This window comes from Ovis aries, chromosome 15 (genome assembly GCF_016772045.2).
Source record: "Ovis aries strain OAR_USU_Benz2616 breed Rambouillet chromosome 15, ARS-UI_Ramb_v3.0, whole genome shotgun sequence".
NCBI classification, from domain to species: Eukaryota; Metazoa; Chordata; class Mammalia; order Artiodactyla; family Bovidae; genus Ovis; species Ovis aries.
In genome coordinates this window covers 43,145,497-43,162,647 of record NC_056068.1, presented here as the reverse complement: position 1 = coordinate 43,162,647, position 17,151 = coordinate 43,145,497, and the positions used below count along the sequence as shown (strand labels likewise).

Here is a 17,151-nt window from a genome sequence, read left to right as displayed (position 1 = left end):
CTAGAAGTATTCAGTTCCTGAGGGAGATGGCTAAGGAAAGAACATGAGGGCAAGCCTCAAAAAGGAACAAAGCCAGCAACTCCATCTGAGGGGTAACACGAAAGTAGCTTAACCTATAGAGGAACAACAAAAGCCAAGCTCTACTCGTGTCCAAGAGCTGACGTTACTGTAAAGTGTCAGAGATTGTGGGACCTCTTTTGCTAACCTGAAGGCTTCTACAGGGCATCATCCCAGTGTGTGGCATGCAAGTAGCAATGGCAAGAGGTAGTGGTTAGCATTCCTACCAGAGCTAGTCTCAGACCCTCGGCAGACCTGAAACCCAGAGGTCAGAACACTGCTCTGAACATGTCAGAGGCAAGGAATGGAATGTTCCAGGTCACAGGTAAGGAAAAGCTGTACAGAGAATGTTCTTACCCTCTTTTCAAACTTCCTCCCATCCCCATCCATCCAACTGCTCACTCCTCTGCTGGACAATGCAGGCACAGAGGGCCTATCTTCCCCAAGTATCAGGGACACAAAAAGCCCAATGCAAAGGACCACAGCACAGAGAAACACACAGAGAACAAAGCAAGGTCCCTGTCTTGCCTGCCCAGACTGCCATCACCATGCCAGAGAAGTGTGGGATTCAGCAGACCTGTGAGGTTCTACCTAGACAGTTTATACAGTTCTTCACACAGATAATTCACCAACCCAGGAGCCAGAGAGGGAAGCCTATCCTCAAATACGGTCTAGATGAATAAACCTGCTCACGGCCACAATACATAACATAACAAGTTGCCAAATAAAAGGCTCTAAAAGGTTCTCTCTGGAAACTGAAAGAGCCGTAAGCTTTGATGGTCCTAGAAGAGAAGGGGCCTGAAGGACAGTACGTATTCAGACAGGGGTTGCAGAAGGAGGACAGGGTATAAAAGCCAGTTTAGCCAGAGTTGAGGGCTCGGGGAAGTAAACAGTTAGCGAGAGACTGAAAAGTCTGGCTAGGGTAAAATGAAAGTGAAAGTGAAGTCGCTCAGTCGTGTCTGACTCTTCGTGACCCCATAGACTGCAGCCTACCAGGCTCCTCCGTCCATGGGGTTTTCCAGGCAATAGTACTGGAGTGGGTTGCCATTGCCTTCTCCGTAAAATGAAGGCAGGCCTAAATATTCAGGCTAAAGAGATTGCAATCTGCCCTACAAGTAATAGTTTTCTTAGAGATAAAGGGAAAGACATGACCAACTTCAAGAAATTTAAATTCAGCACAGCTGAAGGGTGAAAGTGGCATGAAAGTGAACCCCAGGGAGTGGCAATAAATAAGGAGACAGATGGAATAGCAGCTAAGGCCCTGAAATGTGTATGTGGGAGGTAAAGCTAAGCAAGGGGTCACACGGACTCAAAACCAGGAACCTAAGTAGGGAAAATGCATACAGGGAAAGGTGTATGGTTCCCACCTCCAAAGAAAGCAAATTTTATTTTATTTTATTTTTTGTATAGCAGAGTTTTATAAAAGTATAAAACGGGACAGAGAAAGCTTCTGACATAGACATCAGAAGGAGGCAGAGAAAGCCCCCCTCGCTAGTCTATGCAAGGAAGTTACATACTTTTAAAAATTAGTTATAAATCAAAAGAATGTCTCAAGTTTGTAAAGATCTTGCTAGACCTACTCCCATAATTTATATTTTAAGATAACAGGATCAGCCAGGTTTCAGGAAGGAGAAACTGTCCTCAATCAGGATACACTGTTGTTATATAAACCTTAGAAGAGAAGTCGCTCAGTCGTGTCCGACTCTTGCGATCCCATGAACTGTAACCCACCAGGCTCCTCGGTCCATGGGATTTTCCAGGCATGAATACTGGAGTGGGTCGCCATTTCCTTCTCCAGGGGATCTTCCCTACCCAGGGATCAAACCTGGGTCTCCCGCACTGTAGGCAGACGCTTTACTGTCCAAGCTACCAGGAAGAGTTTAAACTGAATTGTTTGTTGTGTAATCATCAGTTCCTGGCTTAAAGGAAAAACTGTTTTATGTAACTAAGACTAATGAATGTAGAGAAAAATAAAAGGAAAAAGACATTTGTCCTTTCCTTCTCCCTGAGAATTTCAGACCCCATCTCTGCTTTGAGAGCCACAGACCCCTTTCTCCTCCTCCAGTACCCTGGACTTATCAACCCACCTAAGAATTGACTCTCTCACCCCTTCTCCTTTTACCTTCCATCTTTCCCAACATCAGTTTCTCTTTTATTTTTTAATTTATACTTTAATATAAATTTATTTATATTAATTAGAGGCTAATTACTTTACAATATTGTATTGGTTTTGCCATATATCAACATGAATCTGCCACAGGTGTACATGTGTTCCCCATCCTGAACCCCCTCCCACCTCCTTCCCCATACCATCCCTCTGGGTCATCCCAGTGCACCAGCCCCGAGCATCCTGTATCATGCATCGAACCTGGACTGGCAATTCATTTCACATATGATATTATACCATTTCAATGTTTCAATGCCATTCTCCCAAATCATCCCACTCTCACCCTCTCCCATAGAGTCCATAAGTCTGTTCTATACATCTCTGTCTCTTTTGCTGCAGAGAAAGCAAATTTTAATAAGTGGCAAACAAATAACGATAATGATAACACACCCCACCTGTGGTTTTTTAAAAAAAAAGGAATGAACAAGTACTGTAACAAATGCTATGGGTGCCTGGGGAGGAATGGACCAGGTCGCTGGGGTATCTGGGCAGACTCCAGCAAAGAAAACCTGTGACTAGGCCCTGAAAGAGCTTAACACATCCTGAGAAGTATGAGGGGTCTAAAGTGGCTGGAGCTGTAAGCAAACTGACAAGAAAGATGAGAGGAGTAGGATGGAGGAGTAGGTAGGTTTTGATGAAGTATCTCTTTCTCTCTCCCTATACCCCACCCAAAATGCAGTCTGTGGCAGCAAAACTCTCCTCATTTTCTAGTCACTGAAGTAGCCCAGGGGTCAGAATATCATGTGAAAGTTACTGTACAGTAAATGAATTCTGAGCTGTCGTCCTCTAACAGGGCCACAGTTTAAAAAAAAAAAAAAAAAATTAGCCTCCTCACCAAGGTCTGGGCCCTGTCTGCTCCTGCCTCAACCTTTAAGTTTACAGGCCCTAGACCCATCTACTGCCCTGGACTCTATCATAAAGTTCCTGGACTGGGCCCCCTTTCAACTACCTGTGTACCCTGTCCTCCTGCCAACCTGCAGCCATCTCCTAACAGACAATGCCCACACCACCCCACAGGAATCTCTCCTGTCCTATCAGACCCCAGTGCCCACACAGCCACAGATTTTTCTAGGACACACAACTGGCCTCCAGACATTGGTATACAACTGACTCCCTTCCAAACTCCAGGCTTAAATGTTCATTTGTTTTCTTTTAGTTGTCTCCCAATCTTCAAATTTTATTCCTATACCTTTTCATCCTTAAAGGGAATCAAATTCAAGCACTTTAAGAACTGCTATTTCATAACGTCTCAAAATGAGCTCCCTAACCTATCAAGCTTTTGAAACTAGCCTCTTGTTGTGGTTTAAACATACAATAAAGTCTTTAAAAAAAATCAGTTTCACTTTAAATAGAAACAGATTCTACAGTTTTAATCAATTCACTTACACAAAATTTCTGCTTCTCTGCTTTATCATCAAGGTCTGCTTCTCTGCTTTATTATCAACAAGCAAGTCACATAATAAAGGATACCATTAAAAGATGCTCAAGGAAATGACAAAAAGAAAAATCCCCAATAGATTTGCTGATGATGAAAGAATCAAAAGTATTACATATAGGAGAAGACTGAGAGATGGTAATCAGAGAAGGGGGACAGCCGCCTTCTCCCTCCTGCTCTAGTAACCTGGGTACAGAATGAACGCAAACATAGTATCAAGAGAAGAGAACTGTAGGGTTAGCAGTTCTAGGAGCGAGGAAAAGTGAGAACTTAGCTACTTTGGGCTAGCCCTAGGCTCAGGAGAGAACAAAAATAGTAAGCAGACATATTAGAAGTTTCTTTTTAATTCTCCAATCCTTTCCCCCTGAAGACAAGAGAGAGACCAATAAAACATCCTATGCCCAGGAAGTATGCAGGTCATTTGAGTGCCACAAAGAGAGGAGGACCCCCAAAACTCTGAGGTACTCAATGAGGATTCCACTCTTCTCACTACCTCTGCAAGAAAGCTATTTGGGGAGGTGAGAGATGCAGGTTAAGAAGATAGGAAGAATAGATAACAGATAATAATAGAATTATCTTCTACAGATAAAGAAGGAGAAGAAGAAATGCTGCCTCACAAAAATCAGCCAAACAAGAAAAGTCCTCCCATCTTCTTTATGGGAACTGACCCAAGGTAGAACTCAACAAGAGCTCACTGGCTGACCAGCGGCTGAAGGAGCCAGAATAGACCACAGGAGGTCCCATAAAAGGAACCAACAGCCAAAAGGGAGGACCAGGGCTTCCTGTAGTGGTTGTGGCTTAGTCTGAAGAATCCAGGCCTTCAGAACTCAGTTCAGAGAGCACCCAGTCGACTGCTTATGTCTGAATGTTCCTACTAAAACAAGCATGCTGTGCTGAGCACTGCCAAAAGAGTTGTTATTCAACAACAGGAAAACAGAAAACATATTTTGCAATGTAGTACACAACAGTGTTCTACACAGAAAGGAATAAAGAAGAAGAAGAAAGGCCGCAAAACCTTCCCATGCAATTTGAGTTTAGCTGAATTCAGCACTAATGATACACCACATACTCTCCTTTCCCATGGGTTTCCAATCCCTCCCACCACTCTCAGGAGCTGGTTATACTCCAAGTGGAATGGCCTTACTTGGTGAGCTCATGGTCTGAGAGAAGCTGCTTCAGGTGTCTGGAAAGTAACTTTTTTTCCATGGACAGACGCACCCACGCTCTGGCTTTTCCCACATCAGTCTTGATTTCTCCAATGTTCTGGATGTGCCTGAAGGACAAATGGGGAAAGCGAAGTGGAGGGTGGGGTGGGAAATGAACTCACTACCAACACCTCCCCTATAATGCCAAAGGAAGCCTGGTGAGGCAGTCCCACCCTGTCCTGAGAGACTCCATCTCTCTTGTTCTCAAAATCCTGAGCTTCCATGAAGCTTTGAAGGATAGGCTCACCATAATTTAGGGAGTTGGTGAGGAAGACACTACAGCTTTCAAAAAGCAAGGCTAACCCCAGAGCTCTTATGCCTTGAAACATCCTGATATAATTCTCTAAAAATCTATGGAAACACAACTGCTTGTACAGCTCTACAAATGCATCATGAAACACAGGACCAATGAGGAGGCTTCCTGGTTAAATGAGAGGCTGTAGAAGCCCAGGTCACTGAGACTCTGCTATTTAAAGTGGACTCCTAAGCAGCAACTGAAAACAGAATTTGAGTGGCTAACCACAAATGAGCCCAGACTGACCTCATATCCTGAATGAGGGAGATTCTCAGGGGAGACATGACGGAGCTGGCATCAGACTTCCTCCGTTCTGAATCAAGAAATATTCCTAGGAAAAAAAAAGTTGCTTAAATCCAAAGAGATCTGACTACCGAAATAGCTAAGTACTCTTTTTATCTCAAATCACAAATTTCTACAGAAAAAACGCTGGTTACTTTGAAAACACTTTAATCAATCATTTCATGAACATTAAGTACCTATCAGGTACCAGATTTTATACTTTTATGCATGCTGTATCACTTAATTCTCCAACAACTTATAAGATAGCTATGGACAGTATCACAGAGGAGAAAACTAAAATTCAGAGAGGTGAGCTGCTTTGCCACCAGTCAGCAAGCAGCAAAGTTGGGACTGGAAGGAACACAGATCCTCTGGCTCCTAATCCAACATGTTCTCATCATAATCCTTGGAAGCAGTGGTTCCGCTCAGAGCTATACTCATGTCCTACTCCTGCCTCAAAATGGACTACAAAAAGACCAAGGGGATGTGTAAGGAATGCTCAGGACTTCAAGACACAATTCCTGTATATCCCCATGTCTGGCCCAATGTTTAAAATTAGTATCCTCATCATTCAGCTGCTGAGACTTTATGGCTACACTTTATCCCTTGGCAATAACTTCCATGGCTTTCCTAAGAAGATTTTGTTGTCATACCCAGAAAGTGGACTCAAAAACTCCTTATGAGGTTACTCAGGGAGCTTTTGAATCTGATTTTTTGCAAACTATTGATATTTTCCCCACGTGCAGTGACTGCTTGTTGAGATCAACTATTTCAAGGGCAAAGACAATAAACACTGAGTTGATGACTACCTTTTCACCTTCACTTAAACTGATTTTTACCATTAGGACAAGAACATTTAAGAAAAGTAAACAAACTCCTTGGCAGAGAGAGGAGAATGAGGGATGGTATGAAGAGGAGATGCTGCCAAGAAGAAAAGGAAGAAGGGAGACAGTCCTGGAAAAGACACTGCACGAGGTTATAAAGAACAGCAGACCAGGAGACGAGAGGCCTGACTCCTGATCTGGCCTCTTCTATCAATTCACTGTATGATCCTAAGTAAATTCAGTTCCTCTCTGGATCCCAGTTTCTGCCTCTTGTAAAATAAGAGATCTGGACTAGACGATTTCTGGGGTCCTTGCCAACTTTGATATTTTTAAAAATAGAAACAGAAAGCAACTTCAAGGGATCATGCACACCAGGCCTGGACTTTGAGAAGTTCCAAGGCAGGACACTGACAAACAGGCTCTCTTAATTGATGGGAAATCATCTCAACACTCATCTCAGAGAAATAAAAGAGTCTGAAAACACTTGCTCCAAACACAGGACATCAGTGTCAATCCAAATTCATTTAAAATCCAAATTTATTCTAAGGATGGCCTCTTGCTGATATAAATCTTCTATCTCACTCATTAAAAGTGTATAGAAACACATAATAAAAGCAAACCCCACGGCCTTGGCATGCTCTGTGGTCCAGAGAGCCCTGTGGCTTAAACACTACAGAGTGAAGGCTTCATTGACATGGAACAGTCTGCTAAAGAGGATCACTTCAGTGGGGAATGGGAAAGTGAGTGGAGGGAGCTTGCCCAATGGTGCTAAGACCATCTTACCTGAGGTACTGAGGCTTCCTGATGTGAGTTTTCTCTGCCGGTTTTCCTGATAATGTAACAGGTGGGACCACAAGGCTGATTTCCCCTGGAACCAATGCAAGGGAGAAACATCTATCAGTTTAGATTTCTAAGGGTAAGTCATCTAGTGAGCAAAGTCAGAGATAATTTGAACATACAGATGTGGGCTTTTGCTAAAAAGTATCTGTCCTATTTTTTATCTCAATATATGCCCAGATGCATATATCCCCTACCTAAAATTAAGGAGAAATACAAAGAATGGAAGGGAACAGAAAAAAGAAATGGTCCCCCACTGGGAATAAGAAGGACATGGTCAAAAAAAGAGCTTGAGAATGGACCAGTGGATAAGAAAGAAAAAAGCAAATAACCTATCAATCTCTAAATGGTCTATTGGTTGAAAGTCAGCTTGGGTAGTGCATGATGGCTTTTGCAGAGGAACAGATACCCAGCCTACAAGGTTCTATAACAGCTCCCAAATTTCCTAAAATAGTTAAAAGCATTCCTGCCCTCTGCAGCCTAGGGAGAGTACATCATCACAAGGATGAGGATTTACTGTGGAAGATATTTTGAAGAAGCCTGCAGAAGAGGCAGCTGGTACTTAACTACATATCTAAGATATACTACTGTCAACACAGCAGAACCTTGGCACTTGAAAATGTAAAAGCTGCAGCTTAAACTGTTGGAGACATGTAGTAGTTTGTCATTTTCAGTTCAATTCAGCCACTCAGTCATGTCCGACTCTTTGCGACCCCATGAACTGCAGCACACCAGGCCTGTCTATCAACAACTCCCAGAGTTTATTCAAACTAATGTCCATCAAGTCAGTGATGCCATCCAACCATCTCATCCTCTGTTGTCCCTCTCTCCTCCTGCCCTCAATCTTTCCCAGCATCAGGGTCTTTTCCAATGAGTCAGCTCTTTGCATCAGGTGGCCAAAGTATTGGTGCCTCAGCTTCAGCATTAGTCCTTCCAATGAATATTCAAGGTTGATTTCTTTTAGGATTGACAGATTTGATCTTCCTGCTGTCCGAGGGTCTCTCAAGAGTCTTCTCCAACATCACAGTTCAAAAGTATCAATTCTTCGGCACTCAGCTTTCTTTATAGTCCAACTCTCACATCCATACATGACTACTGGAAAAACCAAAGCTTTGACTAGACGGACCTTTGTTAGCAAAGTAGTGTCTCTGCTTTTTAGCATGCTGTCTAGTTTGGTCATAACTTTCCTTCCAAGGAGTAAGTGTCTTTTAATTTCATGGCTGCAGTCACCATCTGCAGTGATTCTCGAGCCCCAAAAAATAACGTCTGCCACTGTTTCCACTGTTTCTCCATCTATTTGCAATGAAGTGATGGGACCAGATGCTATGATCTTAGTTTTCTGAATGTTGAGCTTTAAGCCAACTTTTTCACTCTCCTCTTTCTCTTCCATCAAGAGGCTCTTTAGTTCTTCTTTACTTTCAGCTGTAAGAGTGGTATCATCTGCATATCTGAGGTTATTGATATTTCTCCTGGCAATCTTGATTCCAGCTTGTGCTTCATTCAGCCCAGCATTTCTCATGATGTACTTCTGCATATTAGTTAAATAAACAGGGTGACAATATACAGCCTTGACGTATTCTTTTCCCTATTTGGAACCAGTCTGTTGTTCCATGTCCAGTTCTAACTGTTGCTTCCTGACCTGCATACAGGTTTCTCAAGAGGCAGGTCAGATGGTCTGGTATTCCCATCTCCTGAAGAATTTTCCACAGTTTGTGGTCGAAAGCTTTGGCATAGTCAAATAAAGCAGAAATAGATGTTTTTCTGGAACTCTCTTGTTTTTTTGATGATCCAGCAGATGTTGGCAATTTGATCTCTGGTTCCTCTGCCTTTTCTAAAACCAGCTTGAACATCTGGAAGTTCATAGTTCACGCATTGTTGAAGCCTGGCTTGGAGAATTTTGAGCATTTCGTAACTAGGCTGTGAGATGAGTGCAATTGTATGGTAGTTTGAGCATTCTTTGGCATTGCCATTTTTGGGGACTGGAATGAAAACTGACCTTTTTAAGTCCTGTGGACACTGCTGTGGTTTTTCAAATTTGCTGGCTTATTGACTGCAGCACTTTCACAGCTTCATATTGTTCGTAGTGATGCTTCCTAAGGCCCACCTGACTTCACATTACAGGATGTCTGGCTCTAGGTAAGTGATCACACCATCGTGATTATCTGGGTCATGAAGATCTTTTTGTACAGTTCTTCTGTATATTCTTGCCACCTCTTCTTAATATCTTCTGCTTCTGTTAGGACCATACCATTTCTGCCCTTTATTGTGCCCATCTTTGCATAAAATGTTCCTCTGGTATCTCTAATTTTCTTGAAGAGATCTCTAGTCTTTCCCATTCCGTTGTTTTCCTCTATTTCTTTGCACTGATCACTGAGGAAGGCTTTCATCTCTCTCCTTCCTATTCTTTGGAACTCTGCATTCAAATGGGTGTATCTTTCCTTTTCTCCATTGCTTTTCAATTCTCTTCTTGCCACAGCTATTTTTAAGGCCTCCTCAGACCGCCATTTTGCTTTTTTGCATTTCTTTTTCTTGGGGATGGTCTTGATTCCTGTTCTCCTGTATAATGTCACAAACCTCTGGCCATAGTTCATCAGGCACTCTATCAGATCTAGTCCCTTAAATCTATTTGTCACTTCCCTGTATAATCCTAAGGGATTTAAGTCATACCTGAATGGTCTAGTGGTTTTCCCTACTTTCATCAATTTAAGTTGGAATTTGGCAATAAGGAGTTCATGATCTGAGCCACAGTCAGATCCTGGTCTTGTTTTTGCTGACTGTATAGAGCTTCTCCATCTTTGGCTGCCAAGAATATAATCAATTTGATTTCAGTGTTGACCATCTGATGATGTCCATGTGTAGTCTTCTCTAGTGTTGTTGGAAGAGGGTGTTTGCTATGACCAGTGCATTCTCTTGGTGAAACTCTGTTAGCCTTTGCCCTGCTTCATTCCGTACTCCAAGGCCAAATTTGCCTGTTACTCGAGGTGTTTCTTGACTTCCTACTTTTCCATTTTGCATTTTACCAAGACATAAATCTGGATAACATTTTCAAGTCTGATGTTAAGGGAGCAATTTGCCTATAAAGTAAGTGAGCCCACCTGGCCACCTAGCAACTGCTTTGTATCCTTAGTCTAGTCATCCTTCTGTACATAGAGACCCTTGTCTCTATGTTAACTTGTTACAGGATTAAAACTTTTACTTCAGATTCATGATAAATATTCTCACATAGCAGATATAATATAAATGTAGTATAATTTTAATAGTAGGATTTATTATGGTCATTTTACAAGTGATTTAGTTCTATATTTTACAAGAGTAATAATGACAGAAACTACCATGTCTTGACATTTTCTATGAACTAAGCACTATGTTAAAAGTTTAAAATACAATATTTTATTTAATGCTTCCAACAATCCTATAATGTAGGTACATTTATCCTCATTTTCTTTAGAAAAGAACAAACTGAGAATCAACTAAGTAACTTGCAAAAGATCATATAACTAGTAAGTATTGTGATGCAAGTTTAAGTACAGCTAATATTAGAACCATTACTGTTAATAATGATGCTATACAAATGGAGCTTCTGGAAGACAGCATTTAGCTTCTGAAGCTGTATTTTCTGAAGAAAATTTTACATTTGGGAATGAATTTGGGGAATTAAGTCTCAAGATTTTTCCCATGAGAATATGGAGGATCTGTTTTATTTTTATCCACCAATTGACCTGATTGGGGGGGGGGGCGGGCATGGAACCAAGAATTTGAATGGGAAAAACCCCCCATCTACAGATCAGCAAGCTGTTGACATGAACTTTCTGTAGGTTTGGATTTCCTACAAGATTTAACCAACTTAAAACCCAACAACCTTAATGGCAGTTTTTAAAAATACACACAACTAGAAAAGACCATTTTTTAAATTCACTGAAATACGAAATGTTTGAGAAAACAGATGTTCAACAAAATCAATGAGACTTACAATTCTTATACTGTTACGAACTGGTTTATTAAGACTATAAAGTAAAAGACAATATGAGAGCTCAAAATATTCATGGTCTTTGATTTAGTTAATTTAACTTCTAGAAACCCATATATCCATCCATTTACCAAAACCACTATTAACTCCTGAAAAAGCAGAGACTGCCTTATGCATCACTGTATCCCCTAAATCTAAGCAGACTCAGGAGGCAGCCTCCTTTAACACAACTGTCTGGATGTGACACAGAAATGCAGCTGGTCACCAGAGTCCTCACATGTAATGATGCCAAAGGGCTAAAGGCAAAAGCAACTCCAGCCACAGTGCCAGGACACCCAGGCACTCAGTGATTGCAAAGGGGCTGACTGGGGCTTCAAGATTCAATATAGCCTAACTACCCATTTGGGAATGTGGCCAAACAATATATAGCACCAGAGTCTCCAAGAATGTCACACGCATGAAAGATGAGAAACAACCCCTTTTCACTGATCAGTCCTGAAATGGCAGCAGTCACTAAATCAGTATGAAAAAATCAAACCTCAGAAAAATATACTAAAGGAAGTCCATATCCTTGGAAAATGTCAACAGAAGCCAAAGAGAGTGGTAAGGTTAACACAGGTTCTTATAAGGACCTGATGTTGGCAGCCTTTCAGGCAGGCAGCTGGTAACAAACTGAGACTAGCAGCAAACACTGCGGTGTGTGTTCTCTTTGACTTTCTAAGCAGGTAAGTAGTTGTTCAACAAGGTGCCCCCAGAGGGGACTGAGACGATCACTCTTTGAGAGTGAATTTGGTCACAGTTGGGTACACTATTGAGGGGATCAGGGAGCCAGGTTATAATCCCTGGACTGAAACATAACTGAAGAACTTCTCATCAGGAGAGAAAAGTGGTCTAAACGAAGGTTAATAAAATGGAGGCCTAAGGAGAACAAGCTGTAGGTATTCAATCCCAGCAGAACATGTGTCCCTGCCAGAAGGCACGGATCTTCAATTCCTCTGTGACACTGTCAGTGCTTCACATTTAGAGCTCCGAAATCAGAACTCAGAACAAAATGGAAGCTCAGTTGAAAAGTTCCCACTATTCTGTACTGGTTTCTCACCAGTAAGTAACCTCTATCTATCCAGACTGAGAGGGGGAGCAAATGGGCTCCAAACAAAATTCCCCAGGCTGTGGGAATTCGTAAAGGATATGGTTGCAAAGCCTCAGAGGACAAGTTTAAGACACCTGTGATGATATGGTATTACTATTTTTTAATAACTAATTCCCTAAAGACTTTTATGGAGAATAAGAAATTTGGGGGATGAGGCGGGGGGAGCATATATTTTACTTAAAAACTGAAAGGGCTCAACTATATCCAGGCTTACTAAACTTAAAAGAAATGATAAAATGATCATATATAGTCTACTAATTTATTACAGAGAAAAGGAAAGAAACGTAAATCCATCACATAGAACCTGGCATAATAAGAGTTATTATATGTTGCATACCTACCACATGCCAGGTACTTTTTTTTTTAACCATATATAATTATCATAACAACCCTGAAAGCAAGGTTTTATTAACTCTGTAGTATAGATAAGGAAGACGAAACTCAGAAATTGCACGTCACTTAAAGTTATCAAGAGGAGCTAGGATTAAAAACCAGGTCTTTCTGATTTCAATGCCTATAGTGTTGCTGCTGAGGAGAAGGCAATGGCAACCCACTGCAGTACTCTTGCCTGGAAAATCCCATGGGCGGAGGAGCCTGGTAGGCTACAGTCCACGGGGTCGCAAAAAGTCGGACACGACTGAGCGACTTCACTTTCACTTTCATGCCTTGGAGAAGGAAATGGCAACCCACTCCAGTCTTCTTGCCTGGAGAATCCCAGGGACGGGGGAGCCTGGTGGGCTGCCGTCTCTGGGGTCGCACAGAATCGGACACAACTGAAGTGACTTAGCAGCAGCAGCAGCAGCAGTGTTGCTGCTCTACTACAAAACTCTCAACATTTTAGGGATACACAATTACTAACATTTTTAAAAGCTTATAATCACAGTGCTGTTCTTAATACTGATAAATCAGAAATAACTTAGATAACCAATAATAAAGGATTGATTTAAGTACTGCACATGTATACAGTGAAAACAGTCATTAAAACTGAACTTTTAGAAGAAGAATAACCACAAACATTTTTAGAGAACCTCCCAGTTATAACAGGCTCTGAACTTAGTGCTTCACTCAAATTATCTTTTCAAATCTTCCTAAGAGTCCTATGGAGGTATGTTCTTTTACAATTCCATCATGGACACGAGGAAAGAGAATGTTACAGAAGCTAGGTACCGTGCTCAGTTTCACAGACTGAAAGTAGGAGTTAAACCCAGGACTATCTGATTTATAGTCTCAGCTCTTATACTGTCACCTAAATTAGTTAAGAACATGGAGAAGACATTCTGAGGCAAGAAAAAACAAGTTCCAAAATACAGGATGATCCTATTTGAATTGAAAAAAAAAAACAAACCAACTTTGAGACATAATTCATATTACCATAAAATTCACACTTATTAGGTGTACAATTTTCTGTACCAAAAAAAATCAATTCCAAGTCTCACTCCACAAGCACCACGTGCCATTCTTCAAAGCCAGCCAGCTGGAAAAGTGGGGAAACTAGTATGCAAAAACAGGAAGACAGTCTGCTCAAAAGGGAGAGGCCAGACTTCATTACCTGTTTCACCTGTAGCCCATGACTCCAAATCCTTTCCAGTAGGTCACAAAGACTGGCAATCAAGGTGTTCTCTTCCACCCCCGTGATATTCACTTCCCCATGTCCTAGTTCCACAGCCTCTCGCCCCATCTTCTCCACCAGCATCCTCTTGGTCTATAAGAAATCAGTTGGTAAGATTAGACACCCACATTAGCCAGATCCCATTCAACTAGACAGGCTTGTGCCCACCTGCCAGGTACATCTGTTGGGCTGAGAGGAAGACCCACAGGTAAAGAGTGTATTTACTTTTCACCGTATCGGTCAGGTTATATAGTAAAGTGCCTTCTTTAAAGAAGATAAAAACACAGAAATCACTGACCGTGGACATGTGATTTCATCACTCAGGATTCAGTTTTTTTACTTATGAGATGAAAAGAGTTGAATAAAACCCTGTGGTCATGCTCATCTCAGACATTCTCTGATTCTCATTGCCTAACTGACCTTTTAAACAAATCTTTAAAAGCATTTAATCCTAGAAATATATCTGAAGTAGCTGCCAAGGGGATAAAAAGTTAAGAAGTAATTTACTTTTAGGTAAAAAAATTTTCATGTGCTCACTGTAAAACAAAAACCATGCTGTATAATGATAATTGCAGGTTTCATTACTATGTGCCAGGCACTGTACTAAGTATAACATTATCTCAGTTAAGCCAAATAGCTCTGTAAGAAGATATTATTTTAAGTAGTAGCAGATCTGGTCCTTGAATCTAAAGCTGCTTGAATATTGAATCCAAGTTCTTAAGGAAGATTTAATTGTGTTATAATGTGTGACATATAAAAATCTAAGCAAGGAAAAAATCACCCCATACTCTACCTTGCAGAAGCAACAACTCTTAACACTTTGGCATATTTCTTTTCCAGTGCTACTATTTTTAACATTTTTATTGTGAAATATATCTCATATACATACACATATATGTGTTTATGTGAGTATATACTATTAAACTAACTTGACCTAAGGTTAAGAAAAACAATAATGCCCATCTATACCTTTGAAGAACCCTACGTGCCTTCTCCAATCACCTTCCCACTCTAGAAGTGATCACTGTCCTGACTTGTACAATAAAACTACAGAAAAACAAGGAAATGATTAACAATGTAGTTTATTTTCTTTTCTTTTTCATTCAACTTTATGTCTGTGAAATTCATCCACACTAAATAGATCCGTTGTGCAATTTAAAATATGTTAAGGTGATAAATCTCATGCTGCGTAAGCACACACACAAAAAAAACTGCAAAAGAATATAAGGAAATCTTTGGAAGTGACAGACATCCTGATTGTGCTAGTGGTATCACCAGTGTATGCATAGGGATATATATATAGCTATGGCCAATATGTGTTGCTATATGGCAGAAACCAATATTGTAAAGCAATTATTCTCCATACCTCCAAAAATAAAAAATGATCAAGACGTATACATAAATGTGTGTCATTTTTTATATATCAATTACATCTCAATAAAGTACCTTTAAAAAAATTACTATTCTTGTAGAATGGCAAAAACATGCCAACAGCAAACAAACTGAATAACACACTTTGGTCTGACACACAGTAGGCACTCAGTGAATTCTTTTGTTTGTAGACACATGAGATCAGCGTTATCAGTAAATTAGAGGCAAAAATATCTGCATATGTGTAAAATCAATCTGTTGACAATTTAACTACATTAAAACTAATGATTTTAAGTAACACAAGATGTCTAAAATTAAAAACTACCACTGTCTCTCAGTTTTAAAGAATACATATTAAATTTTTATCAGGCAAACTATGCTTGCTCTCAATCAATGTTACATTTTATGTAAAACAAATACATCTAATTCCAAGTTAACAGGACCTTAACACTAGTACTATCTCAATATTATATTAACAATATTTTAAAAATCAAGAGAAGAATGGTCAGAGCTAAGCCTTGGTCTCACCTTGGCTGCCAAGGAAAATACACATTCAGAAGAGTCCACAGCTCACCTTGTTGCGGCATTCCTTCAGCAGACCTTCCACAAACTTCCAGTTGGTCTGGGCAATCACTGACGGGGAGAGGTTGGACAGTTTGGGCTGGCGGATGGTGCTGCCCATATTCCTGGCTTCCTGGATGTACTTCTAAAGCAAAAGGAAAAATCAAAGACTTTGTGCCCATGCATACAAATCACAGGCAACCAGTACAGATGGGTGCCTGAAGAGGGCACTACCACCCTGCACTATCTTACTGCCTCATTCTCAGGCTCAGGACAAAGTTTGAAAAGCAACACTTGTATCTTAGGGAAAACTAACAGAACAGGGTGAATTAATTCTTTTTCTGAGGTAAAGCACTCCTTGAGTGCTGGAATTATCTTGGCTTTAATGATACAAAAGGTAAAAAACACACAGCTGCAACACGTATGAGTGTGCAAACTCCTATGCGTGGACAAACCAACTATAATCTCAGAGTACTATTGAGAAAAATCATTTTCCCCATCAAGTTGGGAGGAATTTAATCCCTCTGCTCATATCAAAGATATCCATCTTTGCTAAACTGTTGTAAAGTTGTCTCAGACTTTTTGTGACCCCATGGACTGCAGCACGCCAAGCTCCCCTGTTCTTCACTATCTCCTGGAGTTTGCTCAGATTCATACCCATTGAGTCAGTGACGCTAATCATCTCATCATCTGCCACTCCCTTTACCTTTTACCTTTAATCTTTCCCAGCATCAGGGTCTTTTCTAATGAGTCCACTTTTCGCATCAAGTGGTCAAAGCAGTGGAGCTTCAGCATGAGTCCTTCCAATGAATATTCAGGGCTGACTTCCTTTAGGATTGACTGGTCTGATCTCCTAGCTGTCCAAGGGACTCTCAAGAGTCTGCTCCAGCACCACCATTTGAAAGCATCAATTCTTCAACACTCAGCCTTCCTTATGGTCCAACACTCACATTCGTACACTACTATTGGAAAAACCACAGCTTTGACTAGACAGACCTTTGTTGGCAAAGTGATGTCTCTGATTTTTAATATGCTATCTAGGTTTGTCATAGCTTTTCTTCCAAGGAGTCAGCATCTTTTAATTTCATGGCTACAATCACCATCTGCAGTGATTTGGGAGCCCAAGAAAATAAAATCTGTCACTGCTTCCACTTTTTCCCCATCTATTTGCCATAAAGTGATAGGACCAGATACCATGATCTTAGTTTTTTAAATGTTGAGTTTTAAGCCAGCTTTTTCACTCTCCTCTTTCACTTTCATCAAGAAGCTCTTTAGTGCCTCTTCACTTTCTGCCATTATAGTAGTATCATTTGCATATCTGAGGTTGCTGATATTTCTCCTGGCAATCTTGATTCCAGCTTGTAATTCACCCAGTCCGGCATCTCGCATGA

General features: G+C 40.8%; 1 protein-coding gene across 2 annotated transcripts in view; it reads right to left on the bottom strand.

The window, feature by feature from the left end:
- DENND5A (DENN domain containing 5A) overlaps positions 1–17,151 on the bottom strand; it is a 101,688-nt gene that overhangs the window by 7,457 nt on the left and 77,080 nt on the right. For both annotated transcript variants that reach the window (XM_015101040.4, XM_060399925.1), the window contains exons 11-15: positions 15,774–15,905; positions 13,769–13,921; positions 7,049–7,133; positions 5,406–5,490; positions 4,804–4,932 (exon numbers count right to left, since the gene is read on the bottom strand). In XM_015101040.4, the coding sequence (XP_014956526.2) occupies positions 4,804–4,932; positions 5,406–5,490; positions 7,049–7,133; positions 13,769–13,921; positions 15,774–15,905 (584 nt within the window). The remainder of the gene's footprint in view (positions 1–4,803; positions 4,933–5,405; positions 5,491–7,048; positions 7,134–13,768; positions 13,922–15,773; positions 15,906–17,151) is intronic.